Source organism: Natator depressus, chromosome 4, assembly GCF_965152275.1.
Source record: "Natator depressus isolate rNatDep1 chromosome 4, rNatDep2.hap1, whole genome shotgun sequence".
Taxonomy (NCBI): domain Eukaryota; kingdom Metazoa; phylum Chordata; order Testudines; family Cheloniidae; genus Natator; species Natator depressus.
The window spans coordinates 136,356,580-136,373,611 of record NC_134237.1 but is presented as its reverse complement, the minus strand read 5'-3'; the positions used below and the strand labels follow the sequence as shown (position 1 = coordinate 136,373,611).

The following is a 17,032-nucleotide window of genomic DNA, read 5'->3' as shown; positions in this document are numbered from 1 at the left end:
CATGGGTTTATTTGCAGCATACTCCAGTCCTACCAAAAATTTCCAGTTACATCCAGCCATACCGTCTTCTCATTAACTAAGATGCTCTTGATGCAGAAAGGTAAATATGCCTTAGTCACACTGTCCTCATTTTTTAGGTCTGTACTGGAGATGTAATTCAATGATGCCTTTCTTTTTGTCACACAAGTCCATAGACTCAATGTGCCATGGCAGAAGATTGTTACCTGCCAAAAAACAGTGGACACCAGCGTCTGGTTTGGCAGGAGAAGACCAACAACCTACAAGAGAGAGGAACGATTAAAAAAAAAAAAAAAAAAAAGCATAGTGAATACACTGTCAATCTCTTTGTGGGGGGGTGGAAAGGTTTTTATTCTTTGATATGTTTATTGTTTCAACTTTTGGAAATGCAGCTCCTCTAGAAAATGTCAAAAAGAGATCAGATTTTAATGTTGGAAAACCCTGAAGTTCAAGTGCTCTTAATTGGGACCAATTGCTTTAATGCTCATGAGTTTACATTCCTCACACCCACAGTTACAAGAACCCTAGAGGTCCAAATCTGGGCCATGAGTTCAGTCCCATGTTCACTGGGCCAATAGGGATGGGGATATTGGGCCTCACATGGGTATGTAGGGAGCAGCACAGAAAGGCTGTGTCCCATTCCACAAGAGAAAAGGTGCCACAATGCAGGGAACTGAAGAGGGATGGGGAAGGAAGTATAAAGGAACTCCTTAGGTTAACCCGCAAACAAAGCTCCCAGTGAGATGAATTGTCAGCTAATGGGTAGATATAACGGGATATGCCTTCACATTTTTATTTTTTTTCCCCTCCAGCTACCTAATTCTCTGGGAATTAGAGTGGAAAGACAAGCGTGGATCTGTAATGTGAAGACTGTCTATTTCAGAGCCCACCAAATCAAATTTATTCCTGAGTGTGTGCATTTTTCATAGGAGCCCATGTTACCAGGAGAAAAAATGCTCCTCGTAGTACCACTCTGACCTCGGGGCTAGGCTGTGGATTCACCCACACTCTTGGACTTTGGGCTAGGCCATCCTCTCTGATCTTATTTATGCCGAGGATGAGGGGAGGGTAAAACCTGATATAACAGCCAAAAGAATCAGTCAAAAGGAAGGGAGGTGAGCCCATGATCACCACTCATTTGCAGCTGCATCAGTTTTGGGGGTACAACTCACAGCCTAAGAATCCAGAAGCGAGAAACAACAACTAAAAAGAGGGTATAAAAAAGGTTGGAAGGGCTGGTTTAGTTTACACCTTCCTGTTAAGTTGATTTTTCCTCCTACGCTCTTTCTTGAAATATAAGTTACACCTACTTTGCATGCCTGCTGAGTGCCAAATCAGTGAGTTACACTAACTTACCATTTACACCCAGCATGTAACTAACACCACGATTTACATTATCAGCAAACTTGGCCCAGATATTTCCATAGGAGTTGCACCTCATTCCAACAGGTCTGAATTTGGCCCCAAGAGGCAACGGGTTAAAAAGACTGGGGAAGATGAGGCAGCCCAAAACATTAGTCATTTATAATCTGAACCTCAGTGGAAGAAAACAAGAAAGAGACTAAAAGAAAAGAAAAAGAACACCCGAAATCTGCATGACTGAAAGAGGCACATTTAATGCAAACTCTCCATATGTGCAAGAGTCTGCCAAGGAATGTACAGCTTCACTTTTAATTACTGTCAAGGAAAAAAAACAGCTAAAAAGGAAAACAAAATAAAAAACCCTAAACACCAGAAATATATCAACCACCAAATTCTAATTGCCTGACTGATGTGATGGTCATTGTGGCTTTGAAGCCAAGAGATGTAGATGCTTTCCCTAAAGATTTGCTGATTCTGACAAGACTCTAGTTGAAAGAGGTCAAGTGGGATGAATTAGCAAGAGGGATCTTTATGTTTACAAAACCAAAGTCCTTTCCTACTGGTTAAGGAAAGTGGATTTATCTGTGAGTCCATATTAACAATAGTACTCAGCTCTTATCTACTGCAGTATTGCCAGTCCCAAGCAGCCAAAAACCATGAATCAGAACCCAAGAAAGAAATTAAAAACAGATTCCCAAATAATCACACAAATCCAGGAGCTGAGGATTTAAGAAAATTGCCAAATATAATGAGACTCGCAATAAAATTGCAGGAGTTGGCAACACTGCGGACTGCTTTTCATCCCCAAGTACTTTACAAAGGGAGGCAAGTATTTCCCCCTTTTACAAAGGGCACATGGTGGTAGAAGTGACTTGCCTAAGGTGACTCAGCAGGCCAGTAGCACAGCCAGGCATGGAACCCTGCTCTCTTGACTCTGACTCCAGCGCCCTACCCACTAGGCTATGCTGCTGAGTTAAGTAAGCTCAGATGAAGCCTCTTCCTAAGTTGGTGTCTTGTCCTAGGCTAGAACCATAAGACTGCTGCACAATCATTTTGCTCGAGGAAATCCCATCCCCCTATGTTCAATGTAAGATTCACACTGTTTTTATGCTAGAGCAGGCTGCCAATTTTGTCACTAAATTTCACAGATAGATTGGCATAAATGTTACATTTTAATTTTAACATTTGAAGATGCTTCTTTAAAAAAAAAGACAAGAGGTTCCAGTTTATCCTTTACAGCTAGTGAAATTGGACTCATCTGACAGCTCTCAGCTCCGCTGACAGATCTGGATTTGGGCCGATTTCATTGTCAATTTGATCGTTAACTCATTTCTGTTTAACGTAATTTTTTTTAAAAATAATGTCCCACCACAAGTTGCCACCAAAATGTAGGTTACAACAAATTAACAAGACTAATTTTAACCTCTATATTTTGGTGACCATGTTATCACCTTCCTTGGAGAGGATCATTACTCTTATGCCTTATAGTGATAGACTCAAGCTCAATCTGTTTAGCTTAACAAAGAGAAGGGGTGATTTGATCGCAGTTCGTAAGTACCTGCTTATGGAACAAATAATTGGTAATGGGCCCGTCAGTCTACTAGACAAAGGTATAATATGAGCCAATGTCTGGAAACCTGACAAATTCAAACTGGAAATAAGGTGTCAATTTTTAACAGTGAGGGTAATTAACCACTGGAACAATTTACCAAGAGTCCTGGTGGATTCTCCATCACTGGCAATTTTTAAATCAAGATTGGACGTTTTTTCCTAAACAAAATGCTCTCGATATTATTTGGGGAAAGTTTTACAGCCTTTGCCATACAGGAGGTCTGACTAGATCAGGGATCAGCAACGTTTGGCACGCGGCCCGTCAGGGAAATCCGCTGATGGACCGGGACGGTTTGTTTACCTGCAGCATCTGCAGGTTCGGCCGATCGCAGCTCCCACGGCCGAGGTTCGCCAATGGGGCATGCGGAAAGCAGTGGCCAGCACATCCCTCGGCCCGCGCCACTTCCCGCAGCTCCCATTGGCCTGGAACAGCAAACCGCGGCCAGTGGGAGCTGCGATCGGCTGAACCTGCAGACGCTGCAGGTAAACAAACCGTCCCGGTCCATCAGCGGATTTCCCTGATGGGCTGCGTGCCAAAGGTTGCCGATCCCTGGACTAGATGATCACAATGGCCCTTTCTGGCCTTGATATCTATGAATCTGAGTGTTGTATGCCTCAATGCACTTGGTTTATGAAGTTTCACCCAGCAGATTTCAATCTTTACAATAGTTGAGGCAGCATGATCTCGAGGATTTAAAAAAAAAAAAAGCTGGAATCCAAAAGTATATGAATTTTTCATCATGGTACTGATATCAACTTGCCATGTTGCCTGGGGCAAGTCACTTAAAATTGCTGTGCCTCAGTTTCCCAATCCGTAAAATGGGGGTAATACTTAGCTACTTCACAGGCAGAGGGTGAGGAGTAATTGAAGTTTAAGCATTATAAATGCAGTCAGGGAAACCTCTATCCTGGCCTTCACTCAAGATATTGTCCCCAAATGTTAATATAGTCAACTGAAAATAACAAACATGAACTGAGAGATGCACACTTAGCAATAACCCATAACTAATGACTTTTCAACTGTTCATTAGAGAGGATTTTGATTTTCATTGGGGGAAAGGAGTTATTGGGGGCGGGAGGGTCAAATAATCCTGGGTACTGTGACGTAGCTCTTGAGTTTGCGGGGCTCTCACTAGGTTTGTCACATTCTGGAAGCAGCTTGTCAATTATACAGAGGAGGAAGGATCTGAAGACCAATGCAGAAGTTACATTTTACAGGTGATCAGTGCACCTTGGGGTATTAGACACCTGCGGCTGGCCCATGCCAGCTGACTCAGGCTTGTGGGCTTGGGTTAAAGGGCTATTTAATTGCACTGTAGACTTTCAGGCTCAGGCTGGAGGGTCTTAGAGCCCAGGCTACAGCCTGAATCCAAACATCTACACCATAATTAAACAACCCCTTAGCCTGAGCCTCCGCGAGCCTGAGTCAGCTGGCATAGGCCAGCCATGGGTTTTTAATTGCTGTGTAGTCAGACCCATTATCTTTCTGGAGAAAGAGCCAGGTAGAAGATTAACCAAAAACTAGAAGATATTACAAAAATAGCAGGATGCTATGTGCAGGGAAGGAGGTGAATAACGTGTAACAGGCAAACAACCTTAAACATGACAATCTAAATCCATCAGGGCACATTTTGCACAATGAAACCCTCGCTAACGTGTGATGGGAAAGGTGTGAACATTTTGTGAATGTCACACCGAAGTAGTGTGGAATTTGGAGAATTCTATGTGAGTGCTAAAAAATGCATTTCCTGTTACACTCAGACCGGGTGGGGAGAGATGCTAAAATACTTACGATGGGTGTTCCAAAAGGAATGTAACCTATAAAAAAAAGAAAGAAAGATACGCACATTTTAATACACAGAGATTAAGGAGGTATCACACCTGAGAAACCTGGTGCTGCTATAAACATAGGATAGGAAACACATAGGGCATGAGTCTGAGGGTCCTCTTGTTTGCACCCGTGTAACTCCAGTGACTTTAGTGGAGTTACAGCTTGACAATCAGGAGTGAGAGAAAAATGGACTCACAGTTCTTACCTCACTTTCCCTTCTCAGCTCTTGGGTGTTTTAAGTGTTAACCAAGGTTTTTTTTAGGCTTCGCCTGCACTAGAAAAGTAACACTGGTATAACTACGTTGGTTAGGGATGCAATATTTTTACCAATATCCTGATATATAAACCCTAGCATGGATGTAGTTATAACAATATACAGGAGCCTTATACTGGTACATCTTTTTTCTCTTCCCAAACCAGAGTAAGTTATACAGCTGTAGCTGCATCCACATTGGAGGAAGGAGGGTGTACTGTTTTAGCTATAACAGTATAGTTAAAATGGAAACACTCTAGCGTGGGCAAGCCCTTACCCGAAATATCAGTGGCCCTCTACAAAAATCACACGCTCCACATATCGCCTCCCTCAGCAAGAGCTGCCAGTTACCACACTTTACTCTGCTACAGCGCCTCTCACCAGAGAGTCTAAGAGCACGTTACAAACATTAATGCATGAAGCCTCACAACCCCAGCTGACAGACAGGGATGCCATAGCCCAGGGAGGTGGAATGATTTGCCCAAAGTTACACAGCAAGTCAGTGGCAGAACAGGGGAGAGAAAAGTTTTTAGAGAATGAAGCACCAATCCTGCCATTTCTCCCACGCTCACAGATTGTTCCACCGCGTGAGCTCATTTCCCAGCACAGCACATTAGAAACCAGATAAAGGTCCCTTCTAAAAGGGGATTCAGACTCTCCCTGCTGGTTGCTCTCCCAAGAAGGTACCAAAGGAACACTTCTGTACAGTAATTGCCCCACAAACACAGCCACAGCTTGATCCACAGTAAAGGAAGGTAGTGCTCTTTTGCCTCAAGGGATGGAACACTTCTGAAAAGAGGGGGAAGAAGAGGCTGATTTAATGGTGCAACAGCAGCTGTCTCACACCAAGGCTGGATGTAGTATGGCACAAAAGAAAAGCACTCTGTCTCTGAGGGAGAAAGAACATGGGTTGGCGGTGTGGAAGGTGCCTTCCAAGAATTCTGTTCTAGTTAGGTTCTTCTACTATGCCCATCGCTGTGGTACGTGGCCCAACCCACTCTCCTTAGTGGAAGAAAGTACCAGAGTGTTTGTTTATGTGGCAGCTTTCTTTCCTTGCTCCGAGGTTAAAATGAATGCTAACACTTAAATAGAGTGCCTGGATACCGCAGGGATGGGCACTTTAGAAAGGCCAGAGATGAGGTAAGCTACAGTTCACATTCACATGTCCAGGGGGTATGGAGAAGAATGAGGCAGACACTAAACATTTAAAATATTCAGAGAAAGAACTGGGAGAAAAATGGGATTATAACATTGACTATGTGTTTTCAGTAAGATTAGTAAACAGATAAGTACACTAATTAGAGGATATACTCTACCTGACATTCTGAAAGGCATGAAGATCTTCTCATTAGTATCGGGATGTATGATGGCCTACAAAACAATCAGTAAATAGACATGGTGAAAGCATGGAAGTGGCTGGCAAGCAGCAAAGAGCCTGACCCTTCCCATTATGTACAATATGTTTAACCGGAGAGCAGAGAGACACACGTACGTGTCTCTACAGCAGCGTAAGCAGCATGCTCCATGTGGCTTTTGCAGCACAGATCAGTGGCCCATGACCATTCAGTAGTCTCCTCCTGCTTATTGGTTTTCTGCTCCTTTAAAAATTCTTGACATAACTGAGTGCTAATGAGAAGTGACAGCCTGACAACGCTGGAGACAGAAGTATAGAACAGGTACATAATGAGCAGTAGCAATGTCCACAAAGAACATGCATCAATGTGCTTTAACCCTGACCTGGGAGGTACTACCTCTAGGGACAAGAATAGAATTTAGTCTCCATGGCCCACTCTGTCCTTGGTGTCTCTACCAAGATTGCTAACAATGAGGCTGGCTTTGTTGGTGGTTTTGTAATCTGGACACTCAGACTAAATTCACTGTACACAAGACACTAACAGCCATTAGATAGTAATAAGTCATTGTCAAGTGGATTAGATGGGAAGCAGCAACCTAAATCAGTGCAATGTAGCTCTCCTGTCCTGTGCGTAGGTTTGAAGTTTTGATACAGTAAAGTTTTTGAAGAAAAAAAAAAATCAGTTCTAAGCAAATGTTCAGGACAGATTTTAAATTCAAATTATTCAGAAGTGTTACTCAGCTCTCCTGCAGTAAATTGAGTTGTTCAGAAATTCCTGTGATTATAAAATTAAAAGCATATTTTCTGAAATGACAGTTTTTATTTAACTCTTCCTGACTTTATACACGATGGGTTCTACTCACAACCCCCATTCCTACTAAATCTATGTATACATTTTCCTCGGATTAAGGGTGAAGAGTCTCTCAATAATCTATAACAATAACGAAAGCTCTCTCCATTCACATGTATTGTAAATCAGGTTGAGGCAAGCATGGACATTTGCATGGAAATCCAACAGAGACTGACCATCGTGTTGCCAATTGAAAACATGATTGTATGGTCATCTGGTGCTACTGAAACAAAGAATTCTCCAGTAAAATCCTATCGACTACCATAATGGTTCATTGCACTACTTTATGTAGTGAGAAGTTCAGCCTTCATGTCCATCCAGTTCTTGGCCTCACTGTGGAGACCACTTACAAAGGAGCCAACTGTGGTAGTTTTGTGCTGTGGACACCTGTTCATTAAGAACTGGACTGGACTGAGACCACCAATTTATTCCATTCTACAGCTGTCCATAAAAGTCACCTTTGGTCTTTCTCACCTTAGGCAGATAAGGACCAGATCTCTATATGAAGCCAGTGAGGATGCACCAGTGTAAAAACTGGTGTAAACAGGGGTGAGACTCAGTCTGCTAGTGTTTTGGGATTGTCCAGGGTAAAGATATAACAGAGTTTTTATTGTTATGGAAGAAATGTCAAACCAGTTAATGGGAATGTGGAGACCAGGAAAACTCTAGGCTAGATAAATGGGAGAAAATGAAGACATAAAATTATATATAAACAATAAAATAAAATTAAGACTCTTGTGTGGGGAAAAACTTATTTGCACATGCTATTTTATCTTGTCAGAGAAAATGTAACTGAAAAACCGTGACAGAGAAAGAAGCACCACCTTTCCCCCCATTTAGGAAAAACAGAAGGGAATAGTGATATTTTAAAAGAGGAATAAAATATTTAAAAGCATGTTACCTGCTTTATTTTTTGAGCTCCCCAAAGCTAGAAAAATAAAATAAAATATTAGTTTTTAAAACATCAGCACAGAAGAACCCACATTAATCCTCTGATCTGTTACATTAAAGGAACGGGGAGAATCGCTCTAAGAAAGAACTTTCCTCTGGATGTCAGAGATGGTTATTAAGGGCCCTATTCTGCCACCTTTACCCACATTGAGAAGTACCTTATCAGAGCCAGTAGTTCTACTGAAATGAATGATACCACTTGGAGAGGAAGACACTGTTCAACAGAAGACAGAATGGCAGAATTCAGACCTTATATTGTAAGCTTCTGAGATGAGGAACACTGCCCTCTTTACTTTTTTGTGTACACATCTGATTAGCACAATAACACCTTGAATGAGCTCCCAAGACTCCCACCTGATGTCAGTGGAGGGCATTCCACTCTAAGGTGAGTAAACACTGCAGTGAGGTATTTGCAAACATTCATTCAAATACAAACTATGCATTAGCTTCAATAGGACGAGTGGCCCATTTTTCACTTTTCCACAAACAATTGTGCAAGGAAAATCTTTTTCACTGAAGAATGCTCACTGAAAAGGAAGGTGTAATGAATATTCATAAAATACATGTTTTTATTATTGTTTATAGCACATAAAGGCCCCAAATCAGGGGCAGGGCACCACCGCAAAAAGTCACAGTCCCTGTCCCATACAGCTTACAATCTACTTTATGACAAAATGAAACAAGTGGATGTAACAAATAATTGAAAAGAATAGGAAAGGAGGATGCGAGTAAGAGAGAGAGAAAAGAATATCCAACATAGACTCACTTTGTGCAGAATTTGGTGGTTCAGTCATTTAAGGTATGGAATTTTTAAATGTAAGTTATAGGATTGTGCCACCCTCTCTCACGTTGGGCTTGGTCCTGTTCCCATTCAAGTCAATGGAAAAATTCGCATTGACTTGGTGCAGGATCAAAGCCCTTGAGGAGTAGGTTTCAATGGAAATATTCACGGGGTAAGGTACTACCTCCAGGTGAGGAAGCATAGTAGAAATTGGCCCATAGCTATCAGCAATCCCTATTACCTAGTAATTATCTACACCCAGATTCCGATCTAATTCACAAAGGTGTAAATCTAGAATAACTATTGATGTCAGTTACTGTGGTATTTGAGCCTCTCACAATTTTTAGTGTATTTATCCTCACTACACCACAGTAAGGTAGGGCAATGCTATTATCCCCATTGTACAGAGTGGAAACAGAGGCATGGAGAAAGTAAGTGATTTGTCCAAGGTCACACCAGGAGTGTGTGGCAAAGAAAGGAATTAAACCAAGACGAATTCAAATCCCAGGCTAGCGCCCTACATACTGGACCATGCAGCCTCTTTAATACAGCATATGCATAATGGTATAAAAAACAATAACTGACCTTCAGAATATTAAACAAAAAACACCTTCAGTAAAAGAGGAATTCTACTGTGTGTTTCTACCTCTTTTAAATGCATTATACAGCAAAGACCATGTATTTTCTGGCATGATCTTAGACATGGGTGCAAAGAACTGGCCTTTAGCTTCTCCGTTCAGCTGACTCTGTTTTCAAATGCACTAGTGAAAAAACAGTCCACGAGGAAGGACGGGCGGTTTCTGAGCAGGTTCTATGGGCATTTTGGTCAAGGTATCTAATTTCACTAACTGGTATCAATATTTCTGCTTTTCCTTGCTGCAGAGCAAATATTCTCAGAACACTGGATTATCCCACTGCTTCCCAGAAACCGACTTTACAAGATGCACCTGATGAGTCACCTAAAGATTCTGCCAGCTCATTTTCACTTTTTTTATCCTCTAATTCATTTTCTGTTTTCAGCAAGTCTGCAACATTTTTCCAATAGATTCAACACTGTGAGTAGTTGGTTTTGCCAGCCAGTAGCTGGCTGCTGACAGCAGGTCTCTGTTTTAGCTAGGGATTCCATTCACACTTTCTCTGGCCATGTTAGAGATGGGGGGCCAAATTCTGATCTCATTTAGACTACTGTGAATCCAAAGCATTTGCACTAAAGTAAGTAGAGTTATCCCAGATTTATGCTGGTCTGAATCAGCCCATGGTTTCTAAATAAGGGGCTACTTTTGGGCGGTCTCCTACCACAGGTGTTCCTATTTCACACAGGAGTTACTGTACATTAATAACATAGAATTATATACTATGTGTCACCATTCAGGGCACCTGAATTTCCCCTTCATGGTTCAGCAAGGTCACCCACTCTAGGCTCCCAGATCCTCAGCTGTCATCTCTCTTGAGCGGAGACCCACATTTCTCTCCCCCCTGATCGGGGTTTTTCCAGGCTGCGCAGTTCCCTGCTTACACTGAGAGTTCCCCAGAAAGTCAGACTGCCTAAGCAGGCCTGCTTTGCTTTCTCCACAGAGGCTATAAACAGAGTAATTGCCCACAGTTACCACACCACTCTTTCTAAGCAAGCACATTTATTCTTAAGGGGAAAGCATGACAGAGAAAGCATATTAAAACAATAGAAGAACCTACACACATGCTAATAAGCTTACCAGAGATCACCCCAACTCAAACAAGAGCTCTGGCAGGTGTCAGTCCTTCAAACCCCACCCAGGGGCTCTACTGTGGTTACAAGTTCATAACCCCTTTTGTTCAGAACAAGAATATCCATGAATCTGAGAGTCCCTTCTTTATACAGTTTGGGCCTCTGATCTTGTCCTCATGTAACAAGTGATGAGCAGACCAAGGTTCCCTCCTAAGGGTGAAGCTTCTAAAAGCTGAATTCTTGCACAGATGGAGGAGTTTATGCTTGCATACACTTCCCCCTGGAGATTTCCTGGAAAACCCACTTCACTTTAAAAGTTCGTTCTTGTCTGCCTATTGTTTGAAATAGTTCTTTGAAGCTCTTAACACTTCCTAGGGTTTACATTAATCATGACTGCCCCCTAGAGACATTATATGCAAACCCAAAATAATACATTACCATTTGCATTTTTAATACAATGTACTCCCAAAGTACTTTAACTTAATCCATTAAAGTTTACCCAGAATACTGCAGGAAATCGCCATGCCTGTCACACTAGCCACTTTGCAGTTTGTGTCCTCTCCAAGTGTTTGCTACCCCTCCTGTTTTGGTATTAGTGGCAAATGTGTTCAAACTTGGATTTACACAAAAGAAACATCAAGTAAAAAAAAAACAAACAAAAGAAAACCAGAGCAAACCAAACCATTTAAAAAAGACTTCACTTTCTGTGAAGCAACCCAAACGGGCAGGGGGCAGTGGCTCAGTCTATGGCCACTGCAACTTTTTAGGATGACAGGTCTGCCTCCTGTTTCATTGACACATGCTTCACCACTGTGAAGGAATTAGCTCCAGGGGCCATTTGCAAGTGCTCCAAGATTATACCTAGGGAGGTGGTAGAATCTCCTTCCTTAGAGGTTTTTAAGGTCAGGCTTGACAAAGCCCTGGCTGGGATGATTTAACTGGGAATTGGTCCTGCTTCGAGCAGGGGGTTGGACTAGATGACCTTCTGGGGTCCCTTCCAACCCTGATATTCTATGATTCTATAGTCTAATAGCTCTCAAACTAGTTGATGACAAGCTAGTACTTTTTAATCCATGATTTCCAAGATGCTATTTTCCCTTCAGTTCCAAGAGCAGGGACCCTACTACTTTGTTACTGACGCACCAGAGATTTGTGTAAACAACAAGAACATGTGAACTTAAGGTTTCAGAGTAGCAGCCGTGTTAGTCTGTATCTGCAAAAAGAAAAGGAGTACTTGTGGCACCTTACAGACTAACAAATTTATCTGAGCATAAGCTTTCGTGAGCTACAGATGAGGTGAGCTGTAGCTCACGAAAGCTTATGCTCAAATAAATTTGTTAGTCTCTAAGGTGCGACAAGGACTCCTTGTCTTTTTATGTGGACTTAAGACATCCCCAGGAGTTTCTACTGTGATTATTCAAAAGTTGGAGGGGATAACACCCAAACGCATCAGATAATTGGGGATCCCTGGAGATTTGTAGAAAAGGAGCTTAAATTGCAGAGAGCTCCCCTGTAACTATGCTCCTACAGAGCTTAACAGCAGATAATGAAGTAGGCTAGATGCACCCTCCCAACAAGCTCTACCACAAAGCTCCATGAACGCAGAGTGCAACCACACAGCTCTTCTTCCTACTCACTTCCTTAAGGCTGGATGTGTCTGGCAGCACGGCTTTGTCACAGGCTTGGAAGACCCAGAGCACAGTGAGGAGACACAAACCCAAGTAACCCCAGGGGAATGGTAACTGATCTTTGGTTAAACAGGAGCTTTACTCAGTTGGGGTTCGTTGTAATAACTGGGCCTACAAATTTGCCCTAATTGTGAGCCAAACTGGATAAAGTACATAAAAATTCACAAAATGTCACAATAACCTATAACAACAAATGCTGATGGGCAAAGGTAGGAAAAGGAGACAAAATAATTAAAATTAGTCCAAACATAAAGGCATACTAACTAAAGCAACTAAGGGACTGTGTTACAAATCATGCTTTATAAAAAATAAATAAATAAGTGGGAAAAAAAATCAGCTAACCAAAATTCATGTGTCAGAAACGACCTAATTGGTGAACAAAATAATGAGGGGATGGGCTATTCTGCCCACCATTCCCTTTGAGAGAGCTTAAAATAAGAGATTTTAAGGAGAAAAACTGGCTACTAGAACAAGCTTCACCATCATGACTGCCACCCCCAACACCAACTGGGATCCTGGCTTTCATCATCCTGATCCTGAGACGTCCTGACCAGACTGGGGCAGAGAGAGGGTCCCAGATGACATCACCACCTCTACCAGCTCCAGCTGAAACCCAACCACTGCCTGGGATGAAACAGGATCCAACTTTAACAACAACTCCAGCCCATCTCAACTCACTTCTTTTCTCTTCCCCGGCAGGACCATTATTACCGTCTTTGATACCATCTAAGAGACTGTCTGACAAAGGAGGGGGTTTGCTTCTAAAATTCTCTCCAGCTAAAGGGAAAGGGAAAAAGGGATGCTGTTAAAATGAAAGCCTCAATACTTTCCATTTCTTCTCTCTCTTTTTTTTTAAAAAGAAAAGGAGGACTTGTGGCACCTTAGAGACTAACCAATTTATTTGAGCATGAGCTTTCGTGAGCTACAGCTCACTTCATCGGATGCATACTGTGGAAATTGCAGTATGCATCCGATGAAGTGAGCTGTAGCTCACGAAAGCTCATGCTCAAATAAATTGGTTAGTCTCTAAGGTGCCACAAGTCCTCCTTTTCTTTTTGCGAATACAGACTAACACGGCTGTTACTCTGAAACCTTTTTTTTTAAAACTATTTTTCTTTTCTTTCTTTATCTTAAATAAAAAAAAAGGTAAAAGGAGTTTAAATGGTGTATTTACCATGGCACTAACCAAGCCAAAACCTCTGTTTACCAAACCTCAAACCTTGTTTCACACTGTTTAATGTGGGACAATAACTGAATTATGTTTATACCTTTAACCTATATATTTCACCTAAATTAAATACAAGTTCCACTGTATAAGACAACACTTGAAAGTAACTCTTCAACCAAAAAATATAAAGAACACTTCAACACCAAGCTTATCCGTTAACATATCTGATTGTAAAAATATGAGCGTTAATTGCGTAATTTGAAGGGAATAATTCTCCTTTCACTAACTGCAGTAACATGTAGAGTCCATGGATCGGAGAGTGGATTATTTTCTGTTCACATGCTGAAGTCTTGTCTACTCTAGGAAACTTTGGCAAAAATTTCTCATTGTTGCTCAAACCAGAGTTAGCAACACTGGAGACCTACTGTAGATGAACTGCCAGCCTGCGTAAGCAAGGAAAGACCCACCCTGGGTAGGCTCAGAGGATACCATGTTTAAATGCTGCAAGGAGCCCATCTACACTGGAATTGGCAACAGTGATAAATCTTTGCAAAAATTTCCCTAGTATAGACAAGACTTAAGAGTGAATCACTAGAAAGAAGTGAGTAGTTGTTAAGTAACTGTCTCTGTTTCTCTGGACAATGACACAAAAGTCTCATTTGGAACCCTGCTAGCCTCTTTCTTGCTCTAACAGGGAGGTTTTCTCATTCTTTCGCAAGATCCTGCCTGCTCCCACAAAACTTCGATGTTAACGAGATAGCAGTCTGGAGTTTGCACCCAGTCAGCAAGTGCCAGTTGTTTCTCACTCTGGAAACTGTAAAAGATTTACTAAAGCAAAGCTCGGATTATCTATCCCACACTGAATTCCGAGTGTTTCAGCATAGTAACTGGAATGTGTGATACATCAAGGCTTGCTTTATGTACAAGAGCATCTCCTGTCATTGTTCTTTTTCCCAACCCCTTAAAAAAAACTGTTTAACTCCCAGCAGAAGAAATATTGTCCCTACCAGGGTGCTACTTACTTTGCTTTGGAAGTTCACTGAGAAATATTTCAAGCCGACAGCAAGGACCGCTAAGTGGTTCTGTTTAGTGCTAGTACATACATTAATGAATCAAACAGGACTTCAGTGTTGTCAGGTGGTTAGAGTCAAGGGGTCAAGAGGTGCCCCAGGTCTGCCACAGTCACTATGGCCCAAACATTAAAAATGGGGGAAAGGGGTGCCCAACTTGAGACACGTAGGGCTTAATACCTAGAGATGGTGAGCACCTGCAACTCCCATAGACTTTCAAGTGCTTAGGACTCGCTGAATTACAAGGAAATTCATGGGAGTTGGGTGCCTGACTTACTTAGGCTGGGATTTTCAAAGATTCCTAAGGTATTTTGGTGTCTGGCTCCCACTGAAGTCAATGAGAGTTAGGCGTCTAAATAGCTTTGTGGATCTGGGCCAAAGTACCATAGCACCCAAGTTTGAAAATTTGGGCCTCAAGCTCTTTGCTCTTGAGTTATCCATTCATAAAATGGACCTTCTGGGGATCTAGAGAGACTTCACAGATTAACTTTTATAAAGTTGTTATAAACATCCTCAAATGGAAGGTGATGCAGGAATGGAAAGCATTAGTTATTGTCATTATTATCGGTGGCAGCCAGCAGCTGTCAAGGGTGGACTTCAATTTTCAAGGGGCATCTCTGTGACATAAAAAGGCACAATCCAGATAAGGGGGGGGCTTTGTCACCCCCGCCCTGCAACCTTTGGTCCCTTACAATGCCTTGCTGTAGTAGCTCCCACCTGGGCCACTCTCAAACAGCTTTTCAGCAGCAAAGCCACACACTGATTGTCTGTGTGTAACTGCACCCTGCCAGCTACACTCTGGCTCTCACCAGTCTTGGTTATGTAGCAGGGTGATCCGAACACACTCCCAGTCCCAGATCATCCCCCAGAAATGTATATCCTGTACTGCCCAACCCTCTCCTGGACAGTACAAATATATTAAGTTTGTTATTCCTTTAAGGGAATAATATAACAGTTTATTACCTTAAACAGTTTCCCAGATACTTCAACTTAAACACACTGGATTAGATAAACTTGCTTTGCTATTTTATTAACTATATAGAGAGAGATTTTAAGTGAGTATAAGTAAAGAGACATAGAAGTTAGAAATGGTTATAAGAAAAATAAAGACCAAATGCTTACTAGTGCCTAATTTAACAAACTATATTAGATTCAAGTAAAATTTCTCACCAAACGCTTCCAGTAAGATTACTGACCAAACTCTTCAGGTCAGGACCCCCTTCCCCAAAGTCCAATGGCTGTTTCCTTTTGTCTTCTCAGGTACAGAGAATGTAATTAGCAAGGAGAGAGAGAGGGGGCGTGCCTTGGGGTGTTTGTCCCTCCTTTTTATAGTGTCAGTCCCCCTCTTGAAAAACATTCCCAGCTGAGAACCAGGAGACAGAGAGTCTATGTGGAAGGATATTCCTTGCTGGTTTTTTCCCACTTGTTTGAACTTCCTTAGTTTTCCCTTCCTGTTTGATACTCTGTTTACTCCTTAAATGGTCATTAAGGCAAGCACACATTCCTTTCTTTAGGACAGACCTGTCTTCTGAATAGGCGGGGCTGTGGGGTTTGGAACATGTGTTAATAACATTTTACAGGGGAATCTTATAATTTCACATACCATGTCACCACATATATCTTACCAGGACAATACTGACCAGCAAATTATGAGTTTTCCAATGATACCTTACAAAGCATACCTTGTACAAAGATTATTACAATAGCTTGCAGGGTGTGAATACGGGGTGTATTCTGTCACAACCTTTATTTTGTCACCACATCATCAGTGGTTTACCATGCTCCGGGATTTTTTTTCTGGGTCTTAAATCAAAAAGTGAGATATGGACTGGACAGCCTTATAGGCCTTTTCCTTCCCACTAGCCAATGGAGCATTGGTTCCTGCAGGGCTGTATATTTTCAGGTGCTTTCACGTGCATCAAAGCAACAAACCCCATCTCAGAAAGGCAGAAGGAGTACTACTTTACATATCTCAGTACTTGTCTCTCAGGACTTATCTACCCGGTGGGGTAATGTGCACTAGGGGTGTGGTTTCTAATGTGCACTACGGCATTGCGCACACCCTGTTGGTGAGAACTAAAAGTTCCCCAGTGTGTTTTAATGTAGTGTTGTTTAAAACAGTACTACGCTAAAGTGCTCTCGGGAACACTGACTGCACACCAGGAGAGTCTACAAGAGTGGTCTCCAAACTGTGAGGCACAACTCGTAGTGGGGTGCAGGGGTGCAGAGGAACATTTGGAGGGGTGCAGCAGGGCCTGGGACAGTCCCGCAGGGGGGTGGGATGGGGAGGGAGCGCTACCCAGCCCTGCTCCAGCCCTGCCCCCAGAAACTCCTGCCAGCCAGTGATTCTCTGCAGAAGCCATAATACCGTCTTGGGGACTGTGTTATCT

General features: G+C 42.2%; 1 protein-coding gene across 2 annotated transcripts in view; it reads right to left on the bottom strand.

Moving 5' to 3' along the window:
- Positions 1-17,032, bottom strand: part of SFXN5 (sideroflexin 5) — a 168,437-nt gene that overhangs the window by 112,902 nt on the left and 38,503 nt on the right. For both annotated transcript variants that reach the window (XM_074951956.1, XM_074951957.1), the window contains 4 exons: positions 8,181-8,207; positions 6,392-6,446; positions 4,784-4,809; positions 225-278 (listed from right to left, as the gene is read on the bottom strand). In XM_074951956.1, coding sequence (XP_074808057.1) covers positions 225-278; positions 4,784-4,809; positions 6,392-6,446; positions 8,181-8,207 — 162 coding nt within the window. The remainder of the gene's footprint in view (positions 1-224; positions 279-4,783; positions 4,810-6,391; positions 6,447-8,180; positions 8,208-17,032) is intronic.